Source organism: Scomber japonicus, chromosome 20, assembly GCF_027409825.1.
Source record: "Scomber japonicus isolate fScoJap1 chromosome 20, fScoJap1.pri, whole genome shotgun sequence".
NCBI classification, from domain to species: Eukaryota; Metazoa; Chordata; class Actinopteri; order Scombriformes; family Scombridae; genus Scomber; species Scomber japonicus.
In genome coordinates, this window is record NC_070597.1 from 21699575 (window position 1) to 21717673 (window position 18099).

The 18099-nt window shown below is 38.2% G+C and overlaps 1 protein-coding gene across 1 annotated transcript; it reads right to left on the reverse strand.

Annotated features, from left to right (window-relative positions):
- Window positions 1–2112: 2112 nt before the first annotated feature.
- Window positions 2113–6977, reverse strand: LOC128381174 (tumor necrosis factor receptor superfamily member 13B). Its single transcript, XM_053341122.1, has 4 exons — window positions 6863–6977; window positions 3775–3891; window positions 2975–3340; window positions 2113–2375 (listed from the first exon to the last, which is right to left on the reverse strand). Exons 1-4 carry the CDS (start codon window positions 6975–6977, stop codon window positions 2113–2115), a joined length of 861 nt encoding a protein of 286 aa, XP_053197097.1.
- Window positions 6978–18099: the final 11122 nt, after the last annotated feature.

Genomic DNA, 18099 nt, shown 5'->3' on the forward strand with positions numbered 1-18099 from the left:
AGGGTGGGGTGGGGGGGGTCATAATAAGAATCTGAAGAAACTCGTCTTGACCCATTCAGTCATTCCTCGCACACACATATGTAACTGCTGCAAGAACTGGACACAGTGATGGAAAGACACTTAAATAAAGAAAAATCTATATCTGTAAATGCCTTTTTGTGCTGCTTCTTTGTAATTTCATGAGATTCATTCATTTATTTTTTACTCGTATCTAATTGAGGCTTAAACTAAACAGCAGTAAACCATAGCAACAGTACTGTGCGCTACATCAGCAGTTAATAGCTAGTTGATCAAGCACCTCCAACGGTTAAATATACTTGGATAATGCTTTTATCACATCTTCTTTTTCCCCCTCTTTTTTTTTTTTTTTTTTTTTTTTTTACATGGGGTCGATATATTTTACATATTTGTATTAGTAGCTGCACATGTATATGACAGCAGACTTTTAACTAAATTATGAGCTCATGCATCTGCTGCTCCACCAATTTGCATTTAAACTGGTTGTCAAAAATTCCCCATGTAGTCAAAACATTGGTGACTCCTAGTGGTAGCACAAAAGAAAGGCACATTATTACACTCACTGTGAGCACATGTAAAGATATGACATGTTTGAAGTCATTTTTGTAATGTGCTTTACCACAGATCCTATGAGATTTTAAAATTGATGTGCATCACTGTAGGAAATAGTTTCAAAATTCTCCATCATGAGCATTAATTCCATTACAGTAACACATAAGGCCTTAGCCTTTCATCCTGTCTGCTCCTGGTCTATAATCCAGCACTGCTTACTGCGTAAATTACAACTGTTGTGTTTTTATATATGGGGCATCTCTTGTTTTGCTGGAAAAGCACCAAGCTAAAGTCATGTAAGTAATATCTTTGTGTGGCAGTAACTTTCTAAAATACCTTGTAGAAATGTCTGATGCACCAAAGCTTTAACCATCAAATGTTTCTAGGCATTTGTTTCGCTTGTGTTTATTACTCTTACCTCTAGTTTTACATCAGGCTGTCATTGGCAGTAGTCAGGCCTTGCTTGTCACAAGTGCCTGGCATGGTAGATTACAGGAAATCAGTGAGACAAAGCAGCGTGATTGGTTCTAGTGAAGATTGTGCCCCCCCCCCCCCTCCCTCCCCTTTTATCATAGAAACCTCTTCACACATAAGTAATGGCATGTATGTAAGAGGAAAGTGCAACCTGTAAAATTGTTCCACCTTTGTGTCCTGTTCCCACAATGGAAAGATCGTAGGTTGAAAAGCAAATCATTCGTGCCAATAACAACTTTTTTTTTCTTTACTTTTATCAAACACACTCCCAGTTTGTATTCTTTATTTTTGCGCATGTCAAGATAGTTTAAGTGACTATCTGGTTATTTCCTTTCGCACAAGCACACAGTGTACATTCATGTCATTGTTCAGTAAGCAGGATTCTTTGTAACGTGTTCAAGTGTGACTTCTAACAGAAGACATGATGCAATGTGAAGTCAAGCATCGGTTCATCTTCAACAGTCCATTGCAGTCCACTCAGAGTTCAAGGCCTTAACGTGTCAGTCCTCCACTCCCAAATGACCTTGTAAGACCTCTCCACATACATTCTCCCTAACCATTAAGAATATATTCTGAATAAGTGAACATTTCCACTTTTGAAATATGCAGTAATACTTCTTTTTACTGCCCTGTGGCACAAAACTTGCACATTTCATCATCATCAAAGAAGAAAACATGGAGTTTTCACATTCAATACAAATCAACCACACAACAGTTTTTGAAATGTTCCTAATGGGAAGCTGGTCTTTCACTTGTTTAAATAGGTTGTTTTAATAAAGATAGGCTTTTTAATACTAATTACTGATGAAGCATTCCCACTGCTGCTGCATGTTGCGAGTCGATAGAGGTGGTGGGTGAGCATTCACTCCTTTTAACAACTTTTAACACTTACAAAATATTGCCTCATGTTGAGACAGTGTCCGCTATTTCTCTTTTCAAAGCAACAAACAGTTCTTTTTTTGTCTTTTCTTTTGGTATGCTGATGAATCTCTCTGATGTGTTGCTGACATGTTTATTCTTTCCATTTTTTCCTGTGAGGCACAGATAAGAAGGACAGCAACATGAGCCTCATCCCACTGCCGCCTCCTCCTGTGCTTCCAGTCCAGAGATGTGTAAGCTCTCCTCAGGGTAGCGGGGGCCTCCCTTTTGGACCTGGGGCAGCTGGAGGACAGCTTGCTGGCAGAAAGAGAAAGGTGCTCTCATTGGCCTGTCATTGCTCTGGCTTAGTGCTGTCAGATCAGGGAAGCAGTGGACACAAACACAGGTCTCAGTAGGGCTGGAGTCCTCCAGTGGCTCACGGTCGGTGGGAAGGCTTGAAATTGGTACACAATCTGAAGAAAGACAGGAGAGGGCAGTGTGCACACATATGAAACACATGCAAAGATTTTTTAACTGCAATTTAGAGACACTTATTAAGATACTTTTAATACCATGTAATAATTTGTTTTCTCAGTTGATGACCATAAAAGATAAGAGCTCCACCTGGAGGAAAACTGCTGTACATGATTTTACCACTGTCCTAACAAAAACCATAATCCAGCTAAACCACTAATTTACTGTGTTACACAGATTGGAGCTTTGAATTGTATTAACCTTCTTCCTGTGTTCATTGCTCCCCTTTCATTTCAGTGTTCATGGTCAAATTTGACTATTTACCATGAAACAACGTCTCAGACTAGTGGTTAACTCTCCATTATCATTTGGTTAAAAAATATGGTCCAGAGCCTTTCTGATAGAAAGTCGCCTAATTAGTCGCCTACTCATTGTGTTCACAGAGTAAAATGAAAGCAAGGTACAAGTAAAACTTTATATATGGGGTCTGTGAGAAGATATGATACATTGTTTAGTCTGGAAGGTGTAGTTCATGTGGAGGGATGGACATATAAGCAGAAGAAAGAGATACAGAGATACAAATTAATGCCACACAAACCTTTGGAGAGTCGCTCTGGCTGACCACCTTGCTGACCAACCTCTTGGCCTGGCTGGACCACAAGCTCCTGCATGAGATTAGCTGCTTTAGGTCCTTGTTTGGACTTTTTGGACTTGCCTCCCCTTATCAAAACTGCCAGGGCTAGAGACAAGCTAGACAGCAGCAACACCATGCATAGACCCAGGAGGGAGTAGAGGACGATGGTGGGGTCTTCCAGTGCCGTCGATACTACAAACCCTTTGGAACTTTCTGGGATTTTATTCGGGATGTGTGAGGTAATTTTAACCAGGAGTTTATTAGTGGTCATGGGAATTGATGGAGCCATCGTGACAAATGGCTCAGTCATCCGTTCATGTGGTGTAAGACCTTCAAGACAGCAAGTGCACCCAAGCATTTTATATTAGAACAACTTATATCTCTATCAAAAGCAACATCCAGGTTTCTTGTCCATCTACCACAAGACATACCCACATTTCTAACAGTATTTTGAATATTAACCAAGAATGTTACTAATCCCCAGGACACAAGGGAGTCCCAAACTACCCACATTTTACACCAAAGCATGACCAAAAAAAGCGTTCTTCAAGTTCATAAACCAAATACCATTCAGCTCTAGTCATCATATGTATTTAAGTTTGTTAGCTTTATGCTGCATGCCCTTCCTTGTAGTTTGACCAGACCTCCCTCTTTACCATTTAAACCTTTAGACATCTAAACAAACCAACAAAGCAGAACCTTTTTGTCTCAGAAGAAAAATTAGTTGACCATATAATTAAGTCTCTAATCAGGTCAGTACTCACTTTGACAGAATTGGAAGCATTCTGCTGGATGTCTGCCACACACCTGAGAACAGCTCACACATTTCTTCAGCAGACCATCGTAGTAGTGGCCAGGCTGTGACTTACAATGTTCTGATACTAAAACAGGAGGACACAAAAGTAGGAAAAATGAACAGAAGAGGACACTTTTCTGTATGGAATAACATTATATCCATAAACTAGAGGATGATTCTTGTGTTTCCAAAGCAAATCAGACAAATGGCAAGGAAATAATTCCTCCAAAATGATTGCTCCTCTCTCATTTCACTTGACCTTGGTTCCCAATGTTACTGGTGTAGGCTACCCAGTGTTTCTGTTTCATATCAGTCATGTTACACACAATGGAAAGCAGGTTTCATTTTCTTGTTTGAGTTTTATATTTTCTGGAAAGGCAGTCCCCTTAGTCCTGTCGTGATTCTTTTGGAGAGTTTTGTGATGTTGGGGCAGATAGTCTTCTTCATTGTGATAGGCTACTGTACAGATATGCATCATTTAGCTGCACTCAGCGGTTAGTCACCATAAGCTGAGGTAGGAAGGATACAACTGTTGTGAAGTAAGTGACATTCTGCATAAGTTGGTGCACTTGTGACTTAAAAAGGGTCAGACCATCAAGATGGAAAGTTTTAACATTTATAAACGGTGGAACTCAGCTATCAACAGACTGAATCTGAGCTGACTAACAAAACTAGTCGATTAATGGCTTAATGGTTCTGTATGTAGAAAGTAACACCTGTGTCACACAATAAGGCTTGTATGCATGCATGCCCGTGGGCGTGGCGCGAAACTATTTCAAGTGAGGCCCCGCCCCCTCCCTATTTGATGCGCACCTATGAACCACCTTAGGGTAAATGACAGAAAAACACATAACGGGGAGGTTATGCTCTGCTTTTTCTCTGGAGCTTGTTTGCTTAGCTGCTTAGTTGAGTGTGTGTGTGTGTGTGTGTGTTCGTTCGTACTCGGTAGCGGCCGGGCGACAAGTCATTGCGGTGGTGTTTTGTTGTGAAATGTGTTTTGTTGTGAAATGTGTTGTGGTTTAATGGCAGCTGGTAGCCGTCTTATTAGCTGGAGAGCTAATATCTGTAGCGTGTTTATAACTGGATAGCACCGTTTTAGTTGTGCTTGCTTTGTCCTTATGCCGGTTGTTTGTTGACAGTAGCGGGAGAGTTGCACGGCACTCGGGAGCGCGCAAACATATCACATCCTTTGAATTTTCGCGCCGATTAAAAGAACTCTACAACGGAGCCCCAGATATGTCATGGGGGGGAAAAATAATAAGTTGTGGCCACGAAATAGCAATTTGTTCCCACAAAATAATAAGTTGTGGCCACGAAATAGCAATTCGTTCCCACAAAGTACTAATTTGTGGCCACAAAATATTAAGTCGTTCCCACGAAATAGTAATTCGTTCCCACGAAATAGTAATTTGTGGCCACGAAATATTAATTCGTTCCCACGAAATAGGTAATTTGTGGCCACGAAATATTAATTCGTTCCCACGAAATATTAATTCGTTCCCACGAAATAGGTAATTTGTGGCCACGGAATATTAATTCGTTCCCACGAAATAGTAATTTGTGGCCACGAAATATAGCTGTGCACAGCTGGATGAGCAAATCAAGTCAATCCAAGTCGTACCTACGCCGGTGCAGCGACCTGGCTCTTAATAGTCTGTGGAGATGCCTCTCGCTAATAATGAATCCCTCCAATGCCAGGCTTTTCAAAATGTCTTTGTATTTCATGTCTTTGACAACACAAATGTCTTTGTTTGAGGAGTTGCGCTTGATTTGCTCATCCAGCTGTGCACAGCTATATTTCGTGGCCACAAATTACTATTTCGTGGGAACGAATTAATATTTCGTGGCCACAAATTACCTATTTCGTGGGAACGAGTTAATATTTCGTGGCCACAAATTAGTACTTTGTGGGAACTAATTGCTATTTCGTGGCCACAACTTATTATTTTTCCCCCCATGACATATCTGGGGCTCCGTAGGTATACACCCGACAAAGTCATACTTGTAATATCTCATTTTTAAAAATTACATTAATACCCATTCACTCATTACACGACATTTATATTAGTGTTATTTGGCTCTGTCATTATTGGCATCAATGAAAAGCAGACATTAAACTTACCAGACCTGCAGCAGTCATATTAAAATACCCCAAACCTTATTTAGGGGGTTTGTTAGTTTGTCTTTTCCTTAACTAAATAAGCTCTTTTTAATTGAAGAAATGCATTCAATTTAATAATGTATTTAATTGTATTAGCTGTTTAGTAAAATTTGTAATCGGCAAATCTGCACAGCAGCTCAATTTTATATTAATATAATGTAATATATAACATGAAATCATTAAAACTGAAAGCTTGTATACACATAGAGTATGCAAGTTTTTGGGGGGTGTTGTTTTCAAGGTGTTAAGGTGTTAAACCTTTTCTTTTGAGGGGTTATAGTCCTAAAAAAGTTTGGGAACCCCAAAAGATGGAGGTCTACATGAAAGTCACTGCACTATTTCTGAAGACTGGCGACTACTTTCTTTCAAATTGAAAATGAAAGCCTACCACCGTCACCATGTCATAACCATGAAAGCACTGATGACAAAATTAAGGCAAGGAACTGGCAAGAGTTGGGAGCCTCCAGACCACCATATCCAAGCTGCTGTCCTAAACCCACGTTTTAATCGCTTGCCATTCCTTGATGTAGAGAACCAGGATCAGACACACTTGACTGTGGATCTGGCTGAGAGTTCATGTCCAGCAAAAGCTGCTCAAAAGACTAAATGAGTCTACACCAAAGAAGAAAAGAGAAAAGTAGCAGGAGATGTCCTAGCTGATGGCTACTGATGAAGAGCAGCAGACAGAAGAGAGAATGATGAAATGAAGATATATACGGGGGAGGACTGAACAAAGGTTGATCCAGGGCTACTGATATGATGTGAAAAAATGAGGAATTCTATCATAAGTTTGCCAAAGCAGCTAAGTGTGTGAAATCACACACTTGAAGCACATGTGGTGTCCACCTAGAATGAAATATGTTATATAAATGAAGTTTTGCTTGGCTGTACTCACCGCAGTATCTGCTGCATTTTGGGATAATCTGTGGTTTCATGCATACAGCACGACAGGCCAAACAACTTTTGACCAAGGGATCCCGGTATTCACCCTCAGGGCAGTTTGTAGCCATCAGCCCTGATAACCCTCACACTGACACACACACACACACACATAGATACATAAAATAGAGGTTTATTAATATGTTAGTTTCATGTTTCTGTGAATAAGAATCACTTTAATATTAAAGCCTCAAGTCTGCAGATGAACATAAAGACCATAAAACTATCTAACTATTGTAGAGGAAACAGCTGTAGAAGGTGAGCAGCTATGACGATGTGAATGATACAATGCACATGTAGCTTACATACAATATCTAACACCAGACCCTTGAACATCCATGTAATCATCTATTCAGTTTAATTAAAGTTTATTCATATAGCGCCAAATCACAACAAAAGTTATCTTTTCATTTATCCCTAGGTACACTGACTATATTAGTAGCACATACTGTAGCTGTTGATACGACAACCTGCTCTATTATAGAAAAAAGTTGGAAATGTACTATTTACCAAAGTTCACAGTTGCAAATTGCATCTTTTAGTCAAAATATGGCTTAAATATACTAAACTATACGGTACTACCATGGAATACTACTACTGCATATTCTACTGTCATTGTGTCTCTCTCCTACCCGTCTTCACTTTATATTTGGACTAATACTGGATACACAATTTCTATTGTATTTAATTTTTGTATTGTATTTGTTAGTTTCCTTTACATTTGATAGTCTGATATTCTATATACAGTATGTATTCAGATTAGCTCAGCTACTATAACACCTGAAATTCCCATCGGGGATCAATGAAATCTTATCTTTCTGCACTATACAGTACACCGTACTATCTTGTCCTAAAGTATACTATACTATGTATTCTATACTACACTATACTATACTGCACTATGATGCACATTACTATAGTATACTATACTATACTGTACATTATACTACATTACGTTGTATCATACCATATATACTATACTACAATATACAATTCATTACACTATACCGTATTGTACCATAGTGTACTATACTGCACAGTACATTTTACTACACTATACCATATTGTACCATTCTGTACTGTACTACACTATACATTTTACTACATTACATTGTATTATACCATACTGTACTTTACTACACTATACTATACAGTATTGTACCATATTGTACTATACTAGACTATGCTATACTAGACTATAGATCTAAGTACACTATAGCGTATTATGCCATATTGTACTTTACAACACTATGCATTTTCCTACATTGCATTGTATAGTACTATACATTTAAGGACACTATACAGTAATGAACCATATACTGTAGTATTAAACCATATACAGTTCTAAATTGTTCTGTACTGTACTATAAAACCTAACACTGTAGTACTATACAGTATACGCTACTACACCTTGATGCACATTACTATGCTATACTATACTTTGCTGTATCATACTGTACTACAATGGTATACTGTACTATACATCACTACAGTTCACTACACTGTACTACACTACTGCTTCATATGTGTAATACGTGGTTTAAATATGAAAGTTTGAGCTGCACTAATGTGTGGAAGTTGCAGAGACAACATCATGAAGTCTGCACTTGCAACAGTTAACCACAGCCTTATATGGTGTACACTGGATGTGTTTGGGAGAGGCTGTTAAACTGTAAAAATGTGTCTCTGCTATCACCTCAAAAGCAAAGCAGACCCATTTCTTTTGGCATTTTCTTTTCTTTTCTTTTTTTTTTGGAGAGAAAACTGCAAAAAAGAAGTACACATTTCAATGGATTTGTAGATAAAAGGCAGTGAGCGATACTTCCCTCTAGCTGCACTACATAAACTTCCATCTTCTCAGAAAGTCTTTTCTTTGCTCTCAAACACAGTCCTCTTCACTCCAGTGAACACTGAGTCAGCGGACTGTGAAAGACATACATCTAAACCTCCTCCACCCTCCGCTGCTTTCACACACACAGTAACAGACAGTGGTAAGCCTGATATATACTAGAGTATATTTGTCACACCCTGATAATCAGCACTCAGTGTCTTCCTCACGCCCCCCCTTTCAGACTTCAAGGACAGTAAGTCATTTATAATTATCATAAACACAAAGTCACAAATATCTATAACAAAAGTGTTTATTTCCCTACAAACAGACATCATTACTCTGTTTGGTGTCTTCTTAACACATTTAGGTATGCCATTTAGAGAGACTTTGTAAGCTTCTTATATTCGCTCTCACCTTCATTGTCTGTTATTGTGTTTGTTTGTGTTATTGTAGACAGAAGGAAACGGCGTTCAAAGCAAAGTGAAGATGTATCTGGTAATCACAGAACCACCACACACCCACAGCTCTTGTTTTCATCACTTTCACATATTAGAAACTGCGACAACAAAGGCTGAAGTTGAGGGTTCGAGTCCCACCTGGACCACAACTACTGAAAATGCAACACTCGTCCTGCTGATGTTACTGTTGTTATCATGAATATAAAATAAATAAAATAAAAATGTTGAGAGGGATTTCTTACCTGGCCAGATGAAAAAGCTTTGAGAGAGTCCTTGGTGTGAAGATGAGTGCGAGACCGGCTTGTATTTCAACATGGAGGCTCATTTGGGTATAAACTCACTGCCTGATTTGGGACTTCCCCCTTGTGTGTGTGAGGAGGACCCCTCTCTTTACCCCTCCACCCTAACACACACACACACACACACACACTAAGATTAGACTACAGTGCCTATAAGAAAGAAATAAGCCCCATCTGACTCTTATGTGTTTTTCATTGTTGTTAAGATTGAATCAAAGTAGATGTATCTAGAATGTTTTGACACTGATATTTTTCTGTCAATTTTAATTACGACTACGTAACTACAAAACTGAAAACTCTATAATGCTCAAGCTGCTGCAAATTCTGGACTGGACTGAGGTTTTTGTCACTTCAGGACATTAACTTAATTGTTGTGAAACTATTCTTTTCTAACTTTGGTTTTATGGTTGGTGTAGTCAACTTGTCGGAAATACATCTTTCCCCCAAGTCCCAGTTTAGTGTCAGACTGAAGCAGTTTCTACAAGTATTTTTTGTTTTTGTTTTATTCATGTTACCCTCTTTTTGTCACAAACTTTTTTGCCAGCCTCAGACTTAGTGGTTGTGGTGCATTTCTGCTGATGTGACACGTTTGTGTTGTGCCAAATAAAATGTTATGTACAGGGGGCAATAAGCTCAGTTTCTGTCTAATCATACCACAGAACCGTCTTTGACTTGCTTCCTGGTGAAAAATACAGCAGAAAGTCCACTAAAACACTCCTTACTTCTACACTAATCCCCTTTTTATGAGGGATATTTAGTGCTTAGAAATGTTCAATACAATGTTCTTGTATCCCACCATTTGTACTTTTCAGAAACCTTGTTTCACCTTGGTTTAAAATGTACACATGGTGACAAATTAGGACAAACCAACATACAGTATCTTAGTAAAATGTTGGGTCACCATGTGCCAGAACAGCTTCAGTGTTCGTTGGCGTTGATTCTACAAGTCTCTGAACTCTTCTGGAAGGATGAACACCATTCTTCCAAACATGTCAGTCGAAAATCTCCCATAGGTGTTCAATTGTGTTGAGATCTGATGACTGTGAAGGCCATAGCATATGATTCACATCCTTTTCAGTGACCCCTTGTGCCCTATGGATGGAGCTATCATCATCCTTGAAGAGACCACTCCCATCAGGATAGAAATGTTTCTTCATAGGTTAAAGGTGGTCACTCACAACGACTTTGTATTGATTTGCAGTGACCCTTCCCTCTAAGGGCACAATTGGAGAAAACCATGCCAGTAAAATGCCCCCCTCAACATTAAAGAGCCACCACTGTAGGGGTCAAGCATTCAGACCTGTACCATTCTCTTGGTGAACACCACACATGCCCTCACACACTTGTCACGAATATGGTGACAGATGACTCATCTGATCATACCACTTTGTCCACATCTCTGTAAACAAGTGCCTGTGATTGTTCCACCACATTCAAATGTGTATTTGTCTTTGTAATGAGGGGTTTAAGCACTGCAATTCTATCATGACATCCCTCTCTGTGTAACTGTTAACTGACTGTTTGTTGACAGTCTGATGACGTCCTGCATTGACATTCTCAGCCACCTTCAACATTAGTTGCTCTTCTGTTTTTCCTCACATATCACACTAATGCACGAACATCATGGTCAACAAATGAGTGTTGTTAACCACAACTTCGGAAACGATTAACTGATGTCTTCTCCACAGTTCTAAATTCAAATGTCACTTTAGTCACTGTTCCTGTTGAAACAGCAGCCAGTTGAACAGACTTTGTGACTGAAGCTCCTGCCATCCGTGCCCCAACATTCAAACCTCTTTCAAAGTCACTACAAAATCAGAATCAACTGGGCCTGCTTAGCATTTTTGCCACAGAGAATGATTTTTCTTTCGTCACCAGTCTGTAGTTTTTGTCAAGAAATAGACCCTTTCACAGTACAAGTTTGACATGTCATTGCAAGAAATCAACAATCAATGAATAGCATTAGACTACAGTCCATTTACTGTACTTGTTTCAGTTCTGAGCCCAGGTATTGTGTGTGCAGACTGATTAATGTAATTGTGCCTCCTGTGACAAGCCAAATTTTTAGCGGGGGGAAAAAGGTGTACCGGCAATAGCAAGCTGCAACATGCAGTTGTATTTTGACCACAAATAACATCCCTGGATTGACTTGATTACACACAATTCATCTCCACTCAAATTATCATGCAAAAGCTAAAATCTCTCTCGGCTGATATTGTACTTCCTGGCGTAGTGGGACACTTGAAAGTACACAGCCATTGTTAAGGCGGGGTTCTAACACAAGGGAAAATGTCTACTGTGAAATTATTTATATAATTAATTATTATAATAATAAATAAAAAACGGTTTTGACAAGAGGCTGCATCTAAAATAGCCCAAATGTTCTGGTTTGTAGTGGTTGATGCCTCATTGTGTTTCAGTGTCTGGTGTCACTTTTTTAAGATGGACAAGTATTTTACTTATCTAAGTTCAAACTTTGCGAATGTAAAACTATTTAATAATGGCCTATTCTAAAATTGTATTCAATATTTCATATTAAGTCAGTCTTTTAAAAGTCATACTGATAGAACCCTAACATACCCAGGTAGTGACAATCTGTCTCGCCATCAGTGACTAAGTGTTGAGAGGTATTATGCATTTCTGAGTCTTACTGTCTTACTGCTGTATTTTACTTAGCAGGTGTGACTAAACCCACTTTCTCAACATCATGTTGAAACTGCCGGGCAGCCCCACAACCTGTGCTTTACTCTCCACTGAGCACAAGTCATGATTTCAGTATTTCATCTCGGTTCAGTTCTCATATCTGTCCGTGTGCCTCTCAGTTTTAGACAAGTAGTAACACTCAATCCCAGCATGAATGCTTGAAATGATTAACACTGTGCACCAGAAACAACCACAGATTAGTTTTTGTTCCGTAACAGGTATGAGAAAGTCTTGTGGTCTAAGTCAATGACGCCACTTTGATCAATTAACATAGCTAATCAGAGGATATCAGAAAAGAGGGACAGTAATGACGGATCACAACAAAATGTGGTGGAGGATCAACTTCTTTTAGGTTTAAAAGGTTTCACACATACTGAGATCAGTCTGAGATTTACACTGAGGCATTACTGTGCAGCTGTTGGAACCGGAAGTAATGTGCAAAAAGGTGTTACTTTTGTTCTGCTTTGTGACAACTAAAACAGATATCTGGAAGAAGGAGGATGGGAGTCTGCTGCCCACTGAGAACAACAGGTGCAGTCATGCTGGTAAACATGTGTGAGTGGTTTAAAGAGATACGTATTGTGATTAATGATAGCCAAGTATCTGAAATCCATTGACTTCCAGGTGTAAAAGCTTTTTCTGATAGATGAAAGCAAAGTATTAAACAATCTAAAAAGCCTCTAATGAATGATTTTCAGCTAATAATTTGTCAGTGCAGCTGAGCAAGCATGCAGTGAATGTGGGACTTCCACTCAAACTTCCATGCAAATCATCTCAATGCAACTTATTGTGAGTAAAGATCTGATAATAAAAGCAAGAAGTTGAAGGTGAGGATGCATGATTAGAATGATGACTTGGCTCCATGTTGAGTCACTGTGAAACCAAAAGTTTTGGCATGAAATGTTATCTGATCTGACCGGAGTTCATGTATCTGAAATAAAACTTAAATCTTAAAGTGACTGTTGGAGAGACCAATACAAAAGAGACAAGAAATACAAAGTAACAATTTTTAATATAGCAAATAGATAGTTAAATAAAATGTTATAATATAACACAATATGTTCAAAGATAATGAAACATTTGAAAGAATATAAAACATTACAGAGATCTAAATATGTCAAATTGTGAGTAGATTAAATATCATCTTGTAAACCTTCAATAGTATAACAAAGATCTTCTGTGAGTTGTGGAAGAGAGAATCGGTTATCCATCCTGAAAAACGCAAAACCAAACCAAAAAACACAATTTAGTTGATAAGAGTGAGAGACAGAGAGTTTCACCTATGTATGAAAAAATGAGAAGATGGAGAAAAAAGAAATGGACCGCAGATATACATAGTAAAGTTTAAAACTGGGGTAGGACTAGGAAAGTTACTTCATTCTACACCCTTTTCGAACATTGAATGGTTATCTTTGTTTAACTATATTTATTATTTACAATTTTTATTTTGATATTTTAACACAAAATAAAACTAATTAAATTATGTGAAAAAATATATGAGTGCAAGATCATATTTATGCCTATGGAAAAGCAGAAATGTGACATGTCAACTTTTTCAACAGTCAACAGTATTTGCATTACTGTTTACCTCATTGAACACTCCAGATAGAGGAACTAAATCCATAAAGCTGAAAGAATCAATCAGAAAAACTTACAAAGAGGAAGAAATGTTAAAATTTGCACTGATTACTCATATCATAACATATCTGAGGATGCAAACATGCAGAAAAAGGCATTCAACGATGCATTTATGTAAATTGTTAAAAAAAATAAATAAATACACAAAACGGTAAAGATAAAGAATTCAAGATGCAGGAGAAGCCAGAGCTCAAAAACAAAATGTCAAAGTTGTCTGTGTCAGTCACACATTACAAGACTGAAAAACAGCTTCTTCTCCCGAGCTGTTAAACTAATGCACATGACCTGATCCCTTCATCCCACTCACCCACACACCTAACCCTAACCCTAACCCTAACCCAGAGTATGCATGACCTACTGTTACAACAAGCATTGCTACTGTTTGCACCTTAAAATTGCATATTGCACTTTATTGCTCTTATAGATTGCCAATGTTTTATTTATGTCTCAAATTGTTTTTAATTGTCTTAAATGTTCTTATGGCTCAGTGAGTGCTATCTAAATTTTGTTATATTGTTGTCTGGCCCTCAATATAATGACTAACTAAAACTAAAACTAATATAGTAGCAAAACATATTAAAGGCAAGTGATTGGTGTGAACCCATGAAATGGTAAAGAAGGTGTCATGTTGTCCTGATCCCACCTTTAACCAAACAACAACCTTCAGAAACCTTAACAACAAGAATAGACTCACAGCAGATGGGTAGTCAAATTAACTAAAGTGAAAAAGGAAGCCAGTTCACAGGAGAGAAAATATAACAGAACAACACAAAGAATGGCCAAATCATGACCAAATTGGGAATTTAGCAACCTATGCAAAATGTTACACGAATCAAGATCTTGATTCATTGAAATATTTGCATATTCTACATCAGGAAGGTGAAATATACCTTTTTAGATGAAATGGTAAATGGATAGAGATAATTATTGTAGTTGGTTTTATAGTAAGTTTTTTTTTTGTGGAAATGAAGACAAATAGAAGCATTTAACACTTGTAAAATGCAACATTTGCTTGAGTCTCAAAGTGCAAGCCATAAAACATTTAGAATTTAGGGCGATGTTCTTTTTTTCTGGTATCATTTTATAATCTGAGCATAGCCAGAGTATACTGCTGCAACACACAAAGGCACCCCAACAGAATCAGATTTAGACCAGTAGATGGAGACAGCCTGCAGTATTTGAAAAGACCCACACCAACAACAGTTTGCAGCCTAATCTCCATGTACTTGTCGTACATTGACAGAGGATTACATGCACCATTTCACCTCTGAATACTCCCTTTATACTACAGGAACTCTGCATTTGCCACTCTTAATCCTACAATGGATGATTCAGGAAGGCAGAGCAGTCAAACACACACACACAAAATCTATTTTGTAGCTTGAGAAGACCAAGTGTGAAAAATGAGGGTGTTGGTGCTGAAAGAAGGATTTGGAGGGGATGAAAGGTGTCTCACTATGAGACACAGAGTATTGACATTAGTATGAGCATGTACTATGATCAAAGGCTGAGAACCCACCTGCTGCGCAATGCTCCCCTGAAATAACTGCTAGACCACTGAACATGGCTTCCTCCCACAACACTGTCTGTGTTAGATCAAACAGACTGTGTTACACTTATACATTTGTTTCAGACGTAAGAGCGACACCCTAAGAATATTTTCAGTTTGCAAGTAATAAGGAGAACTTGCCAGTATTTAAAAGTGAAAAAATTCACTCACACCCAGACTTTCGTGCTGAAAGTGTTAATATGTGCAAGTGGGGGGTTTGGAATAGACATCTAATGCACTGGGCATGGCTTTGGTGCTCTCATCTGGTTCTACTGAAATGATCCTACTGCTGTCGCACGAACCAGTTTGTGAGGCGCATCTATCTGTTCATTTTCGGGCATTAATGCGTTATTCATCTTGGAGTGTAAAGATTCTTTTCTTATAACTCAATTTTAAAATAAAAAAAAGTCAGTTCCTTTTCTCAGGACCTTGGTAAAAGATCCTTGTAACCAAAACATCGCCATTTTTCTGCCTTTGGAATTGGTGTAAATGTTGCCTTCGACTTTTGTACTTCCAAATCAGCAGATTACAATAAAACCTTTCAGCTGTATCTCTTAATAACCTTGCTATTCCATATCTACGTGTACTGCTCAATGTGTTCTTGCAACAATGACATCAAATCAAACTCTTATTATTGCCTCAAGTAGATTAAATTACTCAGATTCTCTGATTAAAAACAGAAAAAGTCAATACTTAAATTTCATCATTTAAACATCTGTAATTAAAGCCACAGTAATCTTTTTTTTTTGTATTGGCAGTGGATCACTTGACTACCTGAGTGTGAAAGTGGTCACATGTAGTGCTATTACCTGACACCTCATCTGTCAGTTCATTATTTTTTGTTTTCCGACCCACAATGTCACTGTCTTAATTCACTCTCACTGCTCTTATCAGCCCTGTCAGCAGCAAAAAAACCCCAAAGCAACATCTACACTATCTGCCCATCATGAAACAGCAAGAAGATACAGTTGGCGACTATAGCTGGTGAACATAATGGAGCATTTGGCAGCTAAAGAGTCAGAAAGTTAGACCAAGTGAAGACTCATCTAGTGGCCAGAAACATGACTGTAAATTGATGTTTATGTTCCACTGTATATGCAGGGTGGGTGGTGCATTAGACTAAAAGGTAATAATAAACCAGTGTTGTTTTTACAAATCATTCTGCTGCCCCCAAGTGGTCAAAAATGTTATTGCAACGTCAATAGAGATAATTAGCAGCCATTCCATGAAAGATTGACACCTACCCTGATAAGATTAACCCTGTAAAATTGTAAGATTACTGAAAGATTACTGGGTAATACTGCATTACATAATGTCTAGTCACAAAACCCAAGCTTTGTAACACCAGCCTTGGTTTGAATTTTGGCTGAAAGAGGACATACTCTTAGGTGTGGGAAGGCCTTTCAGGACACAATTTGAAAAGAATGTGAAAGCCACACTTAAAACAAGATTTCCAGCTGGCTTGGAAGGGTCTCCTATAAAACTTTAATCTAGCCTGGGGAAATTCAGGTTCAGAACATCTTTCAAGCTTATCCATCCTGTCCAGTAGAAGTAACCCACGCTATGCACTTCATCCGTGCTCTTCTGCATGAATTTTTTCTTACATTGATTCTCTTTTGGCCTACTTATCTTAACTTTAGTCCAGTTTGAGTCCATATCATGCAATAGAACTTTTCAAAAGGTCTTTCAGGGGTAGTTTGGACCGGTCGTTGTTCTATCATGTTACTGAAAAGGTCATACGCATCGAGGTTGGATCATACACTTTGCTTTGGCACAGCATTGACCCGTTATAATAAAAGTATTGTACTGGGAGGAAAGGGCTGCACTCACTGACATTTTTAACATTGACATTCAAACTTCTCTCTCCTAAAACTCAATTTGAGTCGGCTAGAGGTGCATATGAAAATTCACTCTGTACTTTGTGCATTTAATCCTCATCTTCCTCTCACTTGCCACCACCACAAAAAGACACCCTCAAAGCACAGCAATCATTATAGAATACATTAACAGCTTTCACAGTGGAACTGAATCCTCAGAGGCACGGACTGGCACGGTGTGCAGCGTTGTGAGTCACATGGAGGCGACTCAGGTGGGAGAGAAAATGAGAGATGATGTGAAGAAATGCTGTTGCAAGAAGGATCACTCATGTGCGGAGGGTATCTTCTTCTGCATGTCTCAATAAATTAGTGTCAGCTACAATTTGAAACAAAGATTACACAACTGTCTCCTGTAATTAGAGCCTAGCAGGTATTGATTTGGTGATTTGTAGATCAAAACACATCTAGGCATCAAATTTAAACAAGTCAGAGAAGCTACCACCATGAAAGCTGCTTGCTACTAATATAATACTAATGTTTACCATCATAAACTAAAGTATTGAAAGAAAAATACTTTTTTTGTCTTAATGACTACCCTATCAGTGGGTCACCAATGTTACCCTGCAACTAACATTTTCACTCCCTAAAAACACATTTTCTCAGTTAAATGTAATTAGACAGTGTGCTCTATTACCAATGGTGGAAAGTAACTAATTAGGTACAATTTTGAGGTATTTGTATTTTACTTGAGTATTTCCATTTTATGCTAATTTGTACTTTATAAGAAAATACAATTCACTACATTTCAGAGGGAAATATTGTACTTTCTACTCCATTACATTTATTTGACAGCTTTGTTTACTTCTCAGATGAAGATTTGACACAATGGTTAATAGAA

Coding starts and splice junctions, on each gene's coding strand:
- LOC128381174 (XM_053341122.1), bottom strand. CDS start 6,977: ATGGCTACAAACTGCCCTGAGGGTGAATACCGGGATCCCTTGGTCAAA. Junction 3,892..6,862: donor AAAATGCAGCAGATACTGCG/GTGAGTACAGCC, acceptor CTCCTGTTTTAG/TATCAGAACATTGTAAGTCA. Junction 2,376..2,974: donor GCCAGAGCGACTCTCCAAAG/GTTTGTGTGGCA, acceptor GTCTTTCTTCAG/ATTGTGTACCAATTTCAAGC.